This window comes from Schistocerca nitens, chromosome 4, assembly GCF_023898315.1.
Source record: "Schistocerca nitens isolate TAMUIC-IGC-003100 chromosome 4, iqSchNite1.1, whole genome shotgun sequence".
NCBI classification, from domain to species: domain Eukaryota; kingdom Metazoa; phylum Arthropoda; class Insecta; order Orthoptera; family Acrididae; genus Schistocerca; species Schistocerca nitens.
The window spans coordinates 238,793,228-238,812,822 of NC_064617.1; the positions used below are offsets into that span (position 1 = coordinate 238,793,228).

A 19,595-nucleotide genomic window follows, 5' to 3' on the forward strand; every position below is an offset into this window, starting at 1 on the left:
CTTTACTTGCACTGTGAAACCTTGCTTCTTGCGGAATTTCGTGATTCCAGGTCAACGGGACGTACCCAATAGATTTTCATGAGTAAATTTGCAAGTAATAAAATAGGTAACATAAATTACTGAATCTTTTGATTACATTGACTTAGAAGTTTTAATTTTGTACACCGCGAAGAGACCATAGACGTTAGCATGTGACTTTGATTTGAACTTGATACGCCGATCTGTTCCAGATAAAAAGGGAGCTTAACAGGGAGACGGACAACCAAGTGATAATATAGGGGTTCCGTTTTTACAGATTCGTGCCTTAAAAATAAACATACAGGGTGTATCAGAAAGAATCATCCGATTTGGCACGTCTGTATCTCTGAATCTAATAAACATATACAATGAATTTTGTTTCCTGATGAACGGGAAACTCCGTTTTCTTTCGTACCCTTTCATGTGTGTTCATCATGGCCGCCTTAGAGATGCACCGCATATGTCAGTGCGGTATTCAAATTATTCCCACACTGCAGCGGGCATGTCTTGAGTGACAGCCTCCACAACTGTTGTTATGCAATGTCTCAGTTCATTCATTGTTGTTGGTAACGGAGCCTCATAAACAGTCTTTCATAAACCCCCATAAGAAATGACATACAGTCATGCTGGTGACCTTGGAGGCCAGTAATGTAAGGCTGAATCATTTGGCCTACTGCGACAGATCTATTGTTCAGTTATCCTTTGATTTAAAAATTACCACACTTCCAGATGCCAGAGTGGCAAATGTTGGTAAATGGAGTTGTTCGAATCCGTCTTCAACTGTGGATAAAGAAGGTTCTCAAGCATATTGAGATATGTGCTTTATGTAACAGTGTTCTCGGTAAAGAAATATGGACCAATACACCTTTTCCCGTGAAACGGCACAAAACACCTTTAATTTTGGAAGGCTCCCCTCGTGTTGTACAACTTCATCTGGTTGTTCCGTACCCCATATTCTCACATCATGACTGTTCACCTTTTCATTTAAATGGAATGTGGCCTCGTCACTAAACATTAAGCGTGGTAGAAAAGTGTCCTCCTCCACCGTATCAAGAACGAAATTAACAGAGCTCCACACGTAGTTTGTCACCTTCAAGGGCAGCTTGGACGAGCGGAGTTTTGTGTGGTTTCATGTATAAACATAAACGCAACACACGCCAGACGGACATAGAGGGTATATTGAGCTGTCGAGCTGCACGGCGAACGGATTTCTGCGGACTCTTAGTGAAACTGTTGAGGATGCATTCGACATGGGGACCTGGATCGAGTTAGGGATTTAAGTTCTAGTTTGTTTGTAAGGACAGTTCACGTGTGCAGTCCTGGCACATACTGAAATCCCGGCGGCGCAGTGCTGTCTCACAGACCATCGGTAAAGTTGGAAACCTTCCTCATGTCAGCACGTTGTAGGTGTCGCCACCGGCGCCAACCTTGTGTGAATCCTCTGAAAAGCTAATCATTTGCATATCACAGCATCTCCTTCCCGTCGGTTAAATTTCGCGCCTCTAGTACGTGATCTTCGTGGTGTAGCAATTTTAATGGCCAGCAGTGTAGATATAATTCCTCAGTGCGCGATAGCCAGGTCAGATTTCTTCTGTCAGCCAGTCACTTCATCGTCACAACCACTACACGCAGCAGCAGAACTGAGGAAGGAACTGCGGGCAAAACTAAATGTCGCCTGCACGTCTTCAGTTGAGATAACTGCGTAGGTATAGAATTTGTCGGATAACACCACAGTTAGGCTGAAGGTGTGTGAGTGCATTTCTAGAGCCCACACTACCTGTGCGTGCTGCACAGCCCGTGACGTCAGCTGCGATCGCGCCCCCACTGTTCCCGCCGTCCCACGCCGCCACAGCAAACGCTCCGGAGACGATGGCCTGCAGCAGCCTGCTCTGAATATCAATAGTCCCTATTAGCAGGCAGGCCGTGGCCAGCCGAGCCGGCGCGGCTAGCCGGCCATCCAGCGCTATCCGGTAACACTGGACCCCAGCGGGCTCACTTTTCACATTTCCTGCTCAGCTGAACCGAGTTACAACAAAGTACGCCCATCTGCAGTTATGGTTGAAATGGCTCTGAGCACTATGGGACTTAACTTCTGAGGTCATCAGTCCCCTAGAACTACTTAAGGGGCTCCGGAAAGGCTCAAAATCATGAAAAGTTCAATTTTTACTTTTTTGCGTTTTCTCAATCTGCAGACTATTACCTTTTAATAGATATATAATTTATTCAATTCCGAAGACTACAACTATTTTTAAATTTTTTTTGAAATGTGTTCTACACGGGCGTGACCCACTGTCGCGCTGTTAAACTGCTGTCAAATGGTGTTATTATTAACGTCCGTGTTCATCAGGTACTGAAGCCCTATGGTGATGATGTTGTAGTGCAGAAATTTGAGTGTATTGGACACGTACAGAAGCGAATGGGAACAAGACTTCGGCGACTGAAAGCTTCGTACATAAAACAAAAACTCTGTGATGGTAAAGGGTTGGATGGGAAGGGAAGGTTAACTGACAGTGTAATTGACAAAATACAGAACTATTATGGAATGGCTATTAGGCAAAATACACAAAGTGTCGACGAAATGAAGAAGGCTGTTTGGGCTCTTTTTTTTTTCATACTTCTTCAACCGATGAAAATCCCCAACATAGCTTGTGTCCCAAAGAAGAAGACAGTTGGTGTAAATATAACAAAGGATTGCTAACTGGTGAAGTGTACACTCATAAGTATAGTCTGCCTCATGCAATAATGGAGGTGATAAAACCTATTTTCAGAGAGTTAGCAGCACCTGAACTGTTGAAAAAGTGTATTCACGGAAAAAATCAAAACCCCAATGAAACTGTAAATAGTGTTATATGGTCGAGAATCCCCAAGACTGTATTTGTTGGAATAGAAACACTTCACTTTGGTGTGTATGATGCTGTTGCGACTTTCAATGATGGCAACATTGTAAGGTGCAAGGTATTTAGAAATATGGGAATGAAGATAGGTTCTAACATGGTACGAGCGATGCTTGCTTTAGACAAGGAACGCCTTCGGGCTGCAGACAGGGCTGTAAAGATTCTAGAAATACAAGCAAGAGTAAACAGGAGGAGGAACAAGAGGAAGCTGGAGGAGGAGTTTGCAGAGGATGAAGATAATCCATCCTATGGACCTGGAATGCACTAAAAAGTTAATCCAATCTTTGTCGCTCGATTCCCAAAACTTTTATTTTCTCATACTAATTACATGTTTTCTAAGGATCTTCCAAACATATTTGTTTCAACCTTTCAGTAAATGTTACACAGTACCTTCTGCATAATTTAACACAGCCTTTTTCCAAAAAACTGTATTTTTGAATATATAAATAAAAAATTGCAAAAAAATGTTGTGAATTTTCATTACAATTGAAAAAAAATCATCTTTAATAACTGAACTAAAATTTTGTAAAATCCCTGTGTTCAGTTGTAGCCCATATTCCAATAAATAATCTGTAAAAAGTTCAACTTCCTACCTCAAATACTTTGTGAGGAAAGACGTAATTTATAAGCGTTATTTTAACATTGCAAGCATAGGGCGTTCCGGAGCCCCTTAAACCTAACTAACCTAAGGACGTCACACACATCCATGCCCGAGGCAGGATTTGAACCTGCGACAGTAGCAGCAGCGCGGTTCCCGACTGAATCGCTTAGAACCGCTCGGTCACAGCGGCCGGCTTTTGTCACTTCAGTGTGAGGTACACTTAAAAGTATATGACACCAACAATTTTTCATTCGTATCTGCTAAAGAGCTGCTTAATTTCAAACAATCTGTACGTTATTTTGAGGCATCCTGGATTGAGTTAGGGATTTAAGTTCTAGTTTGTTTGTAAGTACAGTTCACGTGGGCAGTCCTGCACACACCGAAATCCCGAGGGCGCAGTGCTGTCTCGCAGACCATCGGTAAAGTGTAGATCGTGTGCACCCTTTTGTTCTGGCTTCACTAACAGTGCGCTACAGTACTGCGGCCTCGGCATTTCAGAGTGCACCAGAACTGCAGAAGTTAACTGTACCTGCTAACTAACAAGAAATTAGTTACGTAGCTTTTTCTTGAAGTAATAATTAAAACTTTATCATCCGTTGTATGTAGATGTAGACCTTTCCCGCAACCATTTCTTCCTACACCTGCCCTCGACTGCATCATCCTTGTACAGACTAGTGGAAACGAGCGCAGCTGGTATTAATGTGCCGCTTGTGCGGAGCGTGGCGGCGTCAGCAAGCTTTACAGGCGTGCTGCTAACGCGAACAGGCGGGCTCTTGTCTGTCGCCGAGAACAAAGCCACCGCCTGACGCGGCAGCGCCCGCGGCGCTGGATCCGCACCTCGTCTGCTACTATAAAGGCGGATTCGCACTTGCCGGAACGTCACCGTAACGTAACCGTAGCGTTTTTGAACGCCGACGATCAGAGGAATTCCTGAGCAGTCATATTACACGGCACGTAAACGTAGAAAGAACAGCTGGTTCATAAAATACTCACTAGAGGCGCTATTTCGTAGCTCGTGGTGGACAGTCATAAAAAGCCGAAATTTAGTTTAAAGCAGTCTGCACTGATTGCTGTTGCACTTGATGATCAGGAACAGAGAGCAAACAGAGTCTGGATTAGAAAAGTGTAAAAAAATCTAGACTGTGAAGGTGATCTCCACACGCTTTACAAGATTCTGGAAGCGGAGGTGTCGTCGTTCTGTAAACATTTCAGAATTTCTAAACAACAGTTTTTTACCTGTTAAGCAAGATACAAATAAAAATTACGAAGAGAAACTAAAGATTTAGGTGTCCTATATCACTTAGACAGAAGCTGACGGTTTGCCTACGGTATGTCAAGATGCGTACTTGAACTATGTTTACATATACGACGGTGAGTCAAATGAAAACCTTAAATATTTTTTTAAATATTATTTCTTGTGCAGTAGTGTTACAAAGCTGTATCACTTTTCAACATAATCTCCCCCACGGTCAATTGAAGTCCTCCAGCGCTTACAAAGTGCATAAATTACTTTTTTAAAAAATCTTTAGGTAGTCCGCAAAACAACTCATGCACCGCGTGGCGTACCTCTTTATCAAAACGGTACTTCTTTCGTGCCATTGCTGCGTCTTTGAGTGGTCCAAACATACGGAAATCACTTGCGGCAAGGTCTGGTGAGTATGGTGGATGAGGAAGACACTCAAAATGCAGGTCTGTGATTGTTGCAACTGTTGTACGGGCAGTGTGAGGCCTTGTATTGTCATGCTGCAAAAGGACACCTGCTGACAGCAATCCATGTCGCAGATGATTCATTGGGAGATCTGTGTATGATGCACTGGTGACAGTGGTCCCTCTAGGCATGTAATGCTCCGAAATGACACCTTTTTCGACCCAAAAGAGAGTCAGCATAACCTTCCCTGCTGATGGTTCTGTTCGAAACTTCTTCGGTCTTGGTGACGAGGAATGGCGCCATTCCTTGCTCGCTCTCTTCGTTTCCGGTTGGTGGAAGTGAACCCAGGTTTCGTCCCCAGTAACGGTTCTTGCAAGGAAGCCATCACCTTCTCGTTCAAAGCGACGAAGAAGTTCTTCACAAGCATCAACACGTCGTTCTCTCATTTCAGGAGTCAGCTGCCGTGGCATCCATCTTGCAGACACGTTGTGAAACTGGAGCACATCATGCACAATGTGGTGTGCTGACCCATGACTAATCTCTAAACATGCTGCAATGTCATTCAGTGTCACTCGGCGGTTTTCCTTCACTATGGATTCAACTGCTGCAATGTTCTGTGGAGTCACAACTCGTTGTGCCTGACCTGGACGAGGCGCATCTTCCACTGAAGTCACACCATTTGCGAACTTCCTACTACAGTCGTAGACTTGCTGCTGTGACAAACATGCACCACCGTACTGAACCTTCTTTCGTCGATGAATTTCAATAGGTTTCACACCTTCACTACGCAAAAACGGAATAACAGAATGCTGATCTTCCCTGGAGCAAGTTGCAAGTGGGGACGGCCATCTTTATACTGATACTGCTACGGTATGTGTGCATCTGCACTATGATGCCACCTACAGGCCATTCTGCACGCTGTTTGTAGCACGCTTACCAACTTACAGGATAACTGCGTGAAATTTCGATTTTTTATTACAAATTTAAGGTTCTCAATTTGACTCACCCTCGTATTTTTGCTACCTGATGTTCGTCGTTAATTTATTACGAATCTTATTTTAAACTTCTGAATGCCACTTCAGCTTTACTCGCGGCTTTTCTTCTCGCTATTCCACTGGAAAAATCTTGAGTATAACACATTGAACAAGATATGTATAGTTTATTTTGCAATGTACTCCTTCAGTAAGTAAAATGTATAGTACTTTAACGTAGTATTGTCTCCCAGCACACATTAAGACCTTTTCGCGATAGCAGTCAGTGGGGAATACTTTCGTATTAGTCCACACTGTGTACTTAATGTGACAGTTGTCCGCCAAGTACGCTACACTGTGGCCCATCGAAACATTCTTCCCGAGAAACCTTTGGTGACGCTGACGTCACGTGTCGATGACCTTCCTTTGACGGCGTGTGTGAGTGCCACAGAGAGCTCCAGAGGAGAATATACGGCGTAATGGTGACGTAAAGTAAAGTGTGAACCCACCTTAACACTGCCGTCCGCTGCGCGCTGGTCTTTTCTCGATTGCGGCGCCCTCACTCTTCCACTCTGTTCTTACGTCCTGCAAGTTTTCTCCAGCTTCTGTCTCGTAATTGCGTTCCAGGTTAACTCACTTCCTTCGCTATTTGTGATTCGAGAATCTTCGGTTCTAAACAAGCGGCACCTTTCTAGGACTGAATTTTTGAAAAAGTCTCTTTCATCGTGTCTTAGTCGCCTCGTTAAAATTCACATTGCCTTTCAGGATGACGTCGGTAGAATTCCTATCTTGTGCAGTAAGTGGCAGGATGCATTAACCTCTTCACTTCTCAGATAAAAATTAACACTAAATTTTTCTTTTCATATTTTCTAGCAAACTAATGTACGAGCATGACGCAAATGTAATATTTTTTGATGATTCACTAAGGCTTAAAAGTAAGCCCACATATGTGGACCTCAGTTACCATGAAAACGTACTAATCCTTGCTTTATATTATCTTTCCTATTTCTTCACTAAAACATTTTATTCACCAATATACAGGGTGTTACAAAAAGGTACGGCCAAACTTTCAGGAAACATTCCTCACACACAAATAAAGAAAAGATGTTATGTGGACATGTGTCCGGAAGCGCATAATTTCCATGTTAGAGCTCATTTTAGATTCGTCCACCTACGCTCAATGGAGCACGTTATCATGATTTCATACGGTATACTCTACCTGTGCTGCTAGAACATGTGCCTTTACAAGTACGACACAACATGTGGTTCATGCGCGATGGAGCTCCTGCACATTTCAGTCGAAGTGTTCGTACGCTTCTGAACAACAGATTCGGTGACCGATGGATTGGTAGAGGCGGACCGATTCCATGGCCTCCACGCTCTCCTGACCTCAAGCCTCTTGACTTTCATTTATGGGGGCATTTGAAAGCTTTTGTCTACGCAACCACGGTACCAAATGTAGAGACTCTTCGTGCTCGTATTGTGGACGGCTGCGATACAATACGCCATTCTCCAGGGCTGCATAAGTGCATCAGGGATTCCATGCGACGGAGGGTGGATGCATGTATCCTCGCTAACGGAGGACATTTTGAACATTTCCTGTAACAAAGTGTTTGAAGTCACGCTGGTACGTTCTGTTGCTGTGTGTTTCCATTCCATGATTAATGTGATTTGAAGAGAAGTAATCAAATGAGCTCTAACATGTAAAGTAAGCGTTTCCGGACGCATGTCCACATAACATATTTTCTTTCTTTGTGTGAGGAATGTTTCCTGAAAGTTTGACCGTACCTTTTTGTAACACCCTGTATATAATTTATGACAGGTAACATTTTGCTGCTGGCTGTAGATAGATCTTTGCGGTGCGTTTTATGATAAGCTTCAAAACAATTATCTTTCACAGTACATGAATACATACCACATTTGATACACGTCTCTTATGTGGGAATCGCAGCCGGGTTTGCTGCATTTTGAGGCACTCCTTGCCTCAATAAATTTTGACAGTTGGCCAACATTGTAAGACCTAATTTCTTAAACTTGTTGTAGCACAGTTCTTCGTGGCTTTTTATTCACATTTTCTACATCTTCACTGTCAGAGGAATTCACTGTACAAGGACGTCCTCTGCCCCTAGCCACTGTCACGATAAATTAACGTGCTTATTGTTTACTAGTCAGTTTCATTAAGCTAAGCAGAACTATCATCAGTGAAAAACGAGAATTCTTCGCCTTTCAATGAGATAATTCCGTATTGCTATCATTAAGAGGTGCTTCTAATTTCTCACCAGTTACTATTTTATACATTGCTGTAGAGTTAAGTAAGGTGTATTTTACATTCGATTTTCTACCTGTCAGACATTTTGCGTTATGTGGCAGTTGCCGAATAATTCTTCTGACTCGTAACGAACAACTCTCTGAACCACGGAGAGCGGTAGCTGCTGGCTCTGTTACTGCCCGCGCCTCCCGCACTTGAGGCACACGCGAATTCGCCGGTTAATGTGCGGGCGATTACGGCTGCGCTGATTGGAGCACCGACCACACCGGGCGTGCCCGGCTTAACTCGCGCCGCTAAACCCCAAACTGCGCGACGCTCCACCTCAACGGCAGGGTCCCTCTCTCCGTCTGCTGATCCAGCCAGTAGCCCTAGTCTGCAGCGGTACTGCTGCTCTAAATGAGCTGGTCTTAAATGTTATCCAGGAAAACGTCAAAACGTGCGTGTGTGGCGCATCTAAAAAGTTGTAAGCCGGGCCGACGAGGTGGTAGTGTCGGCGGCAACATTGCTCTGCAACAGTTAGCTCGTAACATTTACCTAGGTAAATGTACACAGTGAAGAAGAGGGGAGGTAATTGCTGTAATAAGAGACACGAAAATTTGTTCAGACTGAGTTCTACGCTACCTTTTCCACTGGATATTAGTTGTTTTGTATTACACAATTGCGGTTTTTCATTTGGGTAGTAGTCACTTGATCAGTGTGCCTGATAACCCTAACAAGAACTTTCGTCGCCAGTCTTTGGACTGAACTTATGCGGCCCGCCACTGTTCTCTCTCCTGTGCCAACCTCTTTACCACAATTTAGGAATCAACATGGATTCCGGAAAACAGCGATCGTGTGAGACCCAACTCGCTTTATTTGTTCATGAGATCCAGAAAATATTAGATACTGGCTCTCAGGTAGACGCTATTTTCCTTGACTTCCGGAAGGCGTTCGATACAGTTCCGCACTGTCGCCTGATAAACAAAGTAAGAGCCTACGGAATATCAGACCAGCTGTGTGGCTGGATTGAAGAGTTTTTAGCAAACAGAACACATCATGTTGTTCTCAATGGAGAGACGTCTACAGGCGTTAAAGTAACCTCTGGCGTGCCACAGGGGAGTGTTATGGGACCATTGCTTTTCACAATATATATAAATGACCTAGTAGAAAGTGTCGGAAGTTCCATGCGGCTTTTCGCTGATGATGCAGAGAAGTTGCAGCATTAGAAAATTGCAGCGAAATGCAGGAAGATCTGCAGCGGATAGGCACTTGGTGCAGGGAGTGGCAACTGACCCTTAACAGCCGGCCGCGGTGGTCTCGCGGTTCTAGGCGCTCAGTCCGAAACCGCGCGACTGCTACGGTCGCAGGTTCGAATCCTGCCCCGGGCATGGATGTGTGTGATGTCCTTAGGTTAGTTAGGTTTAAGTAGTTCTATGTTCTAGGGGACTGATGACCACAGATGTTAAGTCCCATAGTGCTCAGAGCCATTTGAACCATTCTGACCCTTAACATAGACAAATGTAATGTATTGTGAATACATAGAAAGAAGGATCCTTTATTGTATGATTATATGATAGCGGAACAATCACTGGTAGCAGTTACTTCTGTAAAATATCTGGGAGTATGCGTGCGGAACGATTTGAAGTGGAATGATAACATAAAATTAATTGTTGGTAAGGCGGGTGCCAGGTTGAGATTCATTGGGAGAGTCCTTAGAAAATGTAGTCCATCAACAAAGGAGGTGGCTTACAAAACACTCGTTCGACCTATACTTCAGTATTGCTCATCAGTGTGGGATCCGTACCAGGTCGGGTTGACAGAGGAGATAGAGAAGATCCAAAGAAGAGCGGCGCGTTTCGTCACAGGATTATTTGGTAAGCGTGATAGCGTTACGGAAATGTTTAGCAAACTCAAGTGGCAGACTCTGCAAGAGAGGCGCTCTGCATCGCGGTATAGCTTGCTGTCCAGGTTCCGAGAGGGTGCGTTTCAGGATGAGGTATCGAATATATTGCTTCCCCCTACTTATACCTCCCGAGGAGATCACGAATGTAAAATTAGAGAGATTCGAGTGCGCACGGAGGCTTTCCGGCAGTCGTTCTTCCCGCAAACCATACGCGTCTGGAACATGAAAGGGAGGTGATGACACTGGCACGTAAAGTGCTCTCCACCACACACCTTTGGGTGGCTTGCGGAGTATAGATGTAGCACCTCAGCTCAACGTCCTCGACTATGTATGGTATGCAGTGTGTTTCACGAGCCCTATTACACGCTTCTGGGGGTTGTAGTAAATAACGTGTTTATAAGAAACACGTTTCTAGAAATGTACCATTTGGATGTAAAATAAGTTTGAAGATTGGATCACTTTCAGATCTCGCGGGCAATGGAGACAACATGCTCAACAGGGGCCCAAGGTACGGGCAATGTTTAGACTGCTCGCTGTTGGGTTCTATTCTACGCGACGAAGTCGAGAGTGCAGTATGTCCGTTTAGCACCTCAGTCAACCTCAACTAGCTGCGAACGTACCAGTTTCTCACAGCCGTTCTTGTAGTAGGATTAAAATGCTGTATGACGGAAATATAATTACAACACGGACTGATGACGGCACACTCCCCCAGCTTGTGCGCTCAGCGTGGAGTTGGAAGTCTAAAAGTGATTCGATCTTAAAATTTATTTTGTATGCAAACGGTACATTTCTGCACATGGGCCGCACGTCGAAACTTTACCAACAGACGGCCTTCGGCAACCCTTAGAAGCCTGTAAGAGACCTTGTGAAACACCTTGTGTATTATGAACTCTACCTTTCCTTTCTACATTCGCTCCTACGGCTTTCTAGTACCGTGAAGTTTTAAATGCCATTTTGTCCCTTCTTCCAGTTAGTGTCGGCCACATTTTATTTCCCGCGCCTATTCTACGAACAACGTCCTCATTTCTTACCAGATTAGTTCAATTAGTTTTGAGTATCGTTCCGTAATGCCATATGTCTTCCAAAACGCTGTCCACCTACTGGCCCGTTCATACCGAGTGAGGCAGCGCATTGGTCAGCAATTGTTAGCAGGGAAGACGGTAGTTCAGATCCCCGTCCGACCATCCAGATTCATATTTCCCGTGATTTCCCCAACTCGCTTAAGGCAAATGCCGAAACGGTTCCTCTGAAAAGACACGGCTGGTTTCCTTTACTAATTCGATGTTGCGCTCCTTCTCTAGTAACCTTGTCCTCTACGAGAGGTGTAAAACCATGTTCCTTCTTTTTAGGGCAGTTTATACGCAAGGTTCTCTACGGCAATGTGATGTAGACGTTTGATCTGTCGTCCGTTCAAAATGTAATAGACGATTCACTGTTCTGTCTTCGGGGGAATTTAATAATTAAAGAGAATTTGGAACTCTGGATGAGATTATCGAGATTTCCGACCTGCCTTTTTACAGGACTAAAAGCAAAATCGTGCAATATACCTTCGATTCCACTAGTCCCATACTCTGTCACATAAAACGGTGGCTGAGCCAACCTTTTATTCATAGTAGGAGATTCTTCCGTGGCTTGTGAGATATTGCTGTTTTAAAAGTTCAGTTATTATATAGACAGAAATTTTCTGCTGTTTTTGAGGAATTTACGCTGTATTGGTTCTGTGCGTCGATCTCATTAACAACGTAGAGGCTTAGAAAAAGTTAAATTTTCCACTATATCTGCTCCGCTGGAGGTGTTGCTACCGTATCATGGGAGACGCTCTGTGGAGTCCACTAGTAGTGGTGAGAAGTTCAAGATTTGAATCTGTCCGAGAATCGTGTTTGCGTAGTGCTCTACTCCCATGTGCAAGTTTATGGTTTTAACTTGTCCTACGTAGAATCTTCTTTATTTGTATTTTTTTCCACTCTAGACTTGACTTTCTTTTCTGACACGATATTCTGCTGCCGCAATGCCGGAAATAATTCACGCTGGAGCACAGGGAACGGATGAGATGTATCTTTCTATAAGCTGCATTTTATATGTGAGAAATCAATCCAATTTTTTATCATTGAGACATGAAACAGCACTGAAAAACCACTACGTTTGACCGGTAAACCAGACGATCGATGGCTGAGGCAGCGAAAGCCTTGTGCCTAGTGCACCATAGGCCTAGTGCTGGTAAAGACGCTACGGAACGCTAAACGCTGTGCACTGCACGATAACATTTTTGGAGAAAAAATCTATAAAATGGTGGCTATGTTTCCCGGTCAGCAGTGTTTCTTCCCGCTCATTTATCGTATACAGAGTGTGTATTACGTTCGCTAGCGTTTCAGCATCGGCGCCCACACTGCATTCTTGCAGCAAGATAGGAACGGTGCCAAGCTACCTTCTTCGCCGCACAGTAAACAGTGAATGCGAAATGACAGTGGAGGTACAGAAGGTCAGATACTGCGTATTAGCTGTCTTGTCGAAAATAGACATTATGAGAGACGTGGCTGTAGCAGAATTATAAGTATTGTAACCTAAATACAGCAACCAGCCATTACTATGATATAAAAGTTATTTACATTTAACCGTTACTGGTTTCGGATTTTAAAAAATCCATTGTCCGATGGCTCTTCCAAACTTTAATGTTGGGGACTCGCTTTGTGGTCGTTAATTGCTTAATGCTGCGGTGCATGTTGATGAACGATGCGTTCGGCGAACATTTCTATTGTACTTTAAAAAAAAAAAAATTCGCTGTGTTACGCGTACACTATGTATCAGCTGTGTAATTCACAAATAAATGTTAATTCTGAAAGGTTACTATACACTATGTACAACATTCACAAAACGTGGCCCCGTTTCACATGTGTATAATAAGTATTTTCAAAATTGGATGCTCTGTGGATTTCCTTGTAGAAATAAAAATAGGAAATATGATTAATGTTGTAACAGAACAAGAGGTTGCTAGTTTTTTCGCATATTGGAGCTTTTACAGTCTAAGGTGTCAATGTTTCTAGAACTGGCAGAGATGATTGATATAAGTGCTCATTCAGATATGAAATAAGTTAATGTGTGTCGTGAAAGTAATTTCTGTTAGTTAATATCTTCCTGATTTGAAAAGCCGAGAAATAATTTCTTCGGTTCTAACACCGTTTTCAGTGAATGGTGGAATGTTTCATTAATGAGATCCGAGCCAGAGAAAAATTTCTTGGAAACTGCGAAGATAATACACATAAAAATTGGTTTCGATGAAACAGAGCTGGCAACATTTTGGTGAAACGTTGGTGGCGAGTACACATTACTGTCGGAAATACGTAATAATTATGACTCCATTCGTAACAACTTAAATATGTGAGTGGATTTTCATCTATCATAGACCTAACAATGAGAGCAAAAGTGAGGAACTGAATAAACTTGGTGCGTGACTTACGATTTTCTCGCATCTGTCGGCTGTCGTAATTCAATATATTATTATCATTATTTTGATTGTTGTCGACTTACGTGGTGAGCCTTAATAAAAATATTTCATTCAATTTTGATTTACGATTAAATGTTTTCCTGAAGTTCTCCTTTTTAACAACATTAATCTTAAATTATTTGTTACGTTAATGAACGTTAGACTCACTGAATCTTAAAACATGAGCATATAAGTTGAACAATGGAATAAACTTTTCATATTAGTTTCCTCGGCTAGTCAGTTCACTTTAAAGCAAAAGTCTTTAGTTATTAATTACAATTGCGGCCCACACACGCGCGAGAGTACTTTTTCTTACCTCCGTTAACCATTGTATTGTAGTCTGAGTCCTGGCTCTGGCTCTCGGCTATGGTACTGAAAATAAGAATCTTAAAGCTACGTATTTTCTGCAACTTCGTGCGGCTGTGGAGAAAAATGGATATTATGTTAATAGCGGGCGAGTTTTTCGCTTCTGCTAAATTTTTATAAGTTGATATCGCCACATAATGGCGTCGTTGGCTGCATCGGCCGCTGCGATTGTTGAACTGTAAATTACTCGAATGCAGGTTAATTCAAGGAAGGCGGACATGAAATCGGGATCACCTCTTACAAATTAAAAGTGAACAATGATATTAAATCAATATATTATCTGCTTAACTCATACAAATATGCTTACATTTGCCAGCACTCGCAAGATGTCCGTCTACACGCAACCAAGGCAAGAGAAGAAGTGAAGACGACTAAAAATTAACAAAAGAGCGTATCTTGTCGTCTCTTTAGATCATTTTGTTATATTTCTTTGCCCTCGAAACTTACACAGACAAATTATCATCATATAGAGAAAAATGTATGTTCGCCTGAGCGGCTAGTGTCCACTTATTATTCAACAGCTTCAAAATCCAAAAATGCACTACAAAAAAAGCCTTAAAATAATATTGAGTCGCCCTGGGTCCGCGGATAAATGGCGAAACTCTGCTGATTTTCGCCACGTAGGAAGGGACCCGGCGTCTGGGCTTGCACGTTAGTGGAAAACGACAGGCCTGATCTGTCAGGAATATCCTCAGAACTGACCTACAGTTCTGGGCCGTCGCAGGAATCCGCCTGCGTGTGGCCAACCTATTAGACTACACTGGTGACGCAGAGGTACTGATTTGCCGCCTGTCTGCGATATCGGGCGATAACAGCGCCGCTTGGCCTTAGGCAGTGCGTTCGGAACTAGCGGCGTTGCAACATGCCTACGCAGATGCACTACACGTCTGTTCGAGAGTCGTAAGTCATTTCCTGTTCTACACCCAGAAACTGCTGTCCGCTCCATTTCACATAGCTGTGCTGCAGTTTCGCTGACGGTCGGTTGCTACCCAAAGGGCCTCATCAGACGCAATGCCAACTTACTCCGGCTGTAACTGTATTCACTATGTTCGACGTCGATGAAGATTCAAAAGGTCGGGACGACGCTTCCGCCAGCCTGTCTGCAGATTTAAAGCGACCTGATTGTGAAACGTTGCTAAACTACGTAGCCACGTTCGTCATAATAGAGAAAAATCTCGCTAAACGTAGGCGATAAAAGTAAGATTTTCTCATTGAATTTCTTATCGCGAAGTTAATAATTGAATAATTGTGCTTCAAAATGAAAGACAGAACACGTGGTGTAAGATCTACTTTCTCAGTGTACGTGCACGTACTACGAATCTCTAAACGCCGTAGTAAAGTAGCAGGTGCAGCAAATATTTTAAGACACCTTGTACTTTCATTCGTCTTATTCTTCGTTTCCGTGTGAAACATTTCATGTGTCTCAAATGCGAACTTCATCGATCGCAATAACATTTCCGTTATTTTTGTTGTTGTTCGATCTTCCTATAACTGCCCGTGTTCTTTGCTGTTAGTATTAAACACATGTATACGAATATTTACTTCGCCCGGTCGCCAAGAAACACGTGGGCGTACAAAATGAATGAAGACTAAGAAAACAGTGTTTATCCTCGAACCTGAACATTTTCTTTTTTCTGAATTGTTTTTGAAAATTTGTAACTAGTTATCCATAATACTTAAAGCACTAGCTTGGAAAATTTTGCATGATGAGAGAATATTTAAAGATTGGCTTTGCTAAAGGTTTTTGATTTTTTTTTTAAGTTAAACAGTATAAAGTTCTGCCTAATTTGTCATATACTTCTATTGTGGTTTACAAATAAATAAAAAACGTGTAGGTTTCTTCCACAAAACTGGAAGCGCTGTAGCAGATTCCGTAACTGTTGATTAAGCTCATTTTTACACAGCTACCAAGCAGTCCTAAACATCAAGTATGAGACATACGGGATGAGCAAAATATAACTTTTTCGCGGTTCGCTTCTAAAACTTTTTTTATTGCGCGTAACTTTTAGAAACTTCTTGTACTATATACGTTAGCCAAATGTTCTTATGTCTTCTTCGGCATAATAGCCCCGTCTAGAAGGTCTGTTTCCTCAGCTAAGCTTTTGTCACTGACAAGTGTGTTGGAGAGACGGACAGGAAACCGAATAATCGGATACATCAGCTACGGTTATCTGCAGTTTGTCATGTGCTTATGATAAGAGCTTCCTTGTATACATTGTTATCTCATATCATAGTCTGCAGACGAGAACGGCGGAAACTCTTCTCAGAGCTTATCCTGTAAGAAAACAGACCAAAATAAAATTCGGACTTCAAAGGGAGTGTGGGTAAAAATGGTTTCATTGCCCCATCTTATCGACTAAAAAAGCGAAATACTCCCGCAACGAATCTCTAGTAGCCTTTTCAACGGGCTGCGGTTGAAGGAAATAATGAATGTCAACTGGAATTATGTTAACAAAAACATTTGTGTCCCATTGCAGAGTGCTTTTGTAAGCAATTCAGGTTGTCCCAAGCATTGAATATCTTAACTGATATCCTGAGGAAACGAATGTTGTTTATAATAGATATAAACGTGACATCTAGGTGCGTATAGTTTAATCCCTCTATTGTCAGTACTCGGGGATGTTACAAGGACGAGCATTCGAAGCGCTAACGTCTAGTAAACGTCGATTCTTCATCTTCGCTGGTGTGAAACATGTCTTGTATTGAACAACTGCTCATACCAGTTAAGGTACGAATTTGAGAGCCCATATTTACTAGACTTTTGTGCTTCGAATGCTATTCCCTGTAATATCCCTCAATATTGGCTATTCATTCTCGGTCGCCCTTTATGCACATGTGGCTCTCTCTTAGTCAGGTTAACGCGGAGTCGAGGCTCCACGGCTAACAGTAAAACGCTGGTAACTGGGTATTTATACGGAAACTGCTATTTATTATATTTAAAAAAAAACACATGCCACATATGAAACCCCCAATAAATTACTGACGCGGTACTGTTAGCAATTGACAACTTATTTACAAAATTACACTTAAAACACACAATATTTCATATCGCTTTCCTAAAATAATCGTCCAGTTTTTATGTTTGTTTTCATTCACTTTTTCTGACGACGATCTCATTTTCCGGAGATTCAAAACATCGATATAGTCGCACGAATTTTATCTCGAATACTCTAATAACAAGTAAATACATTACCGCATCTCATTTGCGTGACAATGTGTTCTTTGATCGGCTCGTTGAGTCGGGGTTGATTTGGGGGCAGAGACCAAACTGAGAGGTCATCGGTCTCATCGGACTATGGAAGGAAGTCGTCCTCCGAATGCGAGTCCATTGTGCTAACCACTACGCCACCTCGCTCGGTTTCGATCGGCTCGTCTTCGTTGTCTTCCTCCACCGATCACACGCGGTTTAGTACATCCGCGTCACTCATATTCTCCAGTCCCGGTTAGTAGCCATCGCTGTTTAATCACTGGCGGATATTTTATTCATCTGCGTCTTCATAACCAGAAATTTGCTTTGAAAACTACAAATTACAGTAGAATACTCGAGGCTCCATTAGTTTTTTCTTTTTTCTTTCAGAAACGCCGAACAATGGACGGATAATTACAGTTAAAAACTAAAATATGTTTAAAATACAATCATAATTTCGTTTGATTATTTATTACAAAAACACAGGCGACGACGGTGTGGTAGGTGTTATAAAGAGCTGGGCAGTATAATGTACCACACCCCGTCAATAACAGTGACATAACTCAAAAATATAATACTTGAGATAAATCGACTTAAAGAATTCTATAAAACTCGTGTTGAAATAGTCTAAATGTCGATTAAACTTAAGTAAGCAATTTTTTCAGTACATTTCTTCATATTCGATACAGTAGTAATACGGACATGTAATTCTGTTCTCGTCAAATGTGAGGTGTTATCAGGTAATTATTTATAAAAATTTATGAATTTGCTATGACACCTCATGTAATATTTTTGCCACTTTTCCACCCCAAATATAAGACATTCGAACATCCATCTGGGAAAGTTACTACTTATTTTAAACTGAAAAAGAAAAAGTTGAAATTGTTGTATTAGAAAAATAAAAAATGCAGAATTGTAATTTGTGATAATTAATGCAATAAGAAACGTTAATTAGTTAAAACTTAAGAAATATTTACGAAAACACACAAACGGGCCAATGTAATGTACGCATACGGCGTACTTTCCGCCGAGAGAAGAGATTCAATATGGACTTCCTTTACAGCAGAACTTCCGATTTTTTCCTTGTGCGCTGGTACTTACGAAATCTCATATTATTTACAACTACTGTAATTGGCAAAACAATGTCTGTTCGTCGAGATACAGTTTCCCGACACGGCTATGGGTCTGTTGCATCCCATACATGCATGTCAGAAGGACTATGTGATGTTAAGATACAGACACTGTGTAAACACAGCCGTTTAAATAATCAATTATATTAACGATTACGCTCAACTTAACATATACATGAAATGTGTCACAACTCAGAATGCGCCGCTCTTGTTGAATGACCCATGCACACCTGCTTTACAAACGCTAAAGCGACAATGTTCTTGCCGTGGCGGAATATGGCAGCCTACAACAAAACTGACGCAACTGTGCTGAAGTAGACAAATTGCGGAGTAGAGATGCGATGTTTTTCGTGCACGCTGGAGCAATTCACACGTATTTTTCAGTAACAAGAACTAAAAATTGCCGTTTTGATTTCTTACTTTCCTTGCCGGAGTGCGATATGTCTAGAGCCTGAAACACGGAGGAGAGGGATTGGGGCAGGATGCTAGAAGCGGTGTCGGAGCCTTGATGTACGGAAAGGATGTGGAGACGGCATTTTTTTTTATAAGCGTTAGTTTACGTGCGGGTCGTGGTGGGGTTGGATTTATCACTGACGGCGTGCGGACAGCGGTGTTTTGCTAGTGCGCCGGGTCTCCTGGGAGAGGCTCCGTCAGCAACGCTAGAGGCCCGTCACTTCTTGTGGGCTGCCGCTGCTGCTCCTGCGTGGGAAAGGAGTGCACCCTCCTGGCGCGGGGGAGGGTTAGCGGGGGTGGAGCGAGCGGACGAGCACAGCCTGTCAGATGCAGTCAGGCAGGGGGTGGCGAGGCGGCCGCGTGAGAACTGCTGCTCCCGTCGTATACTGCTCCTGAAAAAGGAGGGGGGGGGGGGGGGGGGAAGCTGCGCAAAGCGGAGCAACGCCAGCTGTCTTGGCGTGCTGTGCGGTTTATTTAATACAAATATGCGTTGGGGAGGCTCAGCGTGTGCAAGGAATTGCGACAGGAGGGTTTAAAACCCATCATTGTAAATAATAAATCTCTCCCCGATATGTCACAGAGCATGACAATCACTGGCTAGAAATTATCTATGTAGAAAGTAACTTAAAAGTGTTGCCCCGCGCTAAGACCGTCCCACACCAACAGGGGCGCATTGTCAGAAGGAAATATATATT

At 42.7% G+C, this 19,595-nt stretch overlaps 1 protein-coding gene across 4 annotated transcripts in view; it reads left to right on the forward strand.

Annotated features, from left to right (window-relative positions):
* The window catches only part of LOC126251329 (transmembrane ascorbate-dependent reductase CYB561), a 306,700-nt gene that overhangs the window by 222,766 nt on the left and 64,339 nt on the right, over positions 1–19,595 (forward strand). Inside the window, exon 1 of one of the 4 annotated variants that reach the window (XM_049951672.1) lies at positions 14,963–15,030. The exons of the other annotated variants lie outside the window; for them this stretch is intronic. Within the exon in view, the coding sequence (XP_049807629.1) occupies positions 14,993–15,030 (38 nt within the window). The 5' untranslated portion in view covers positions 14,963–14,992. Of the gene's footprint in view, positions 1–14,962; positions 15,031–19,595 lie in introns of those variants that run through there. 4 annotated transcript variants of the gene reach the window in all.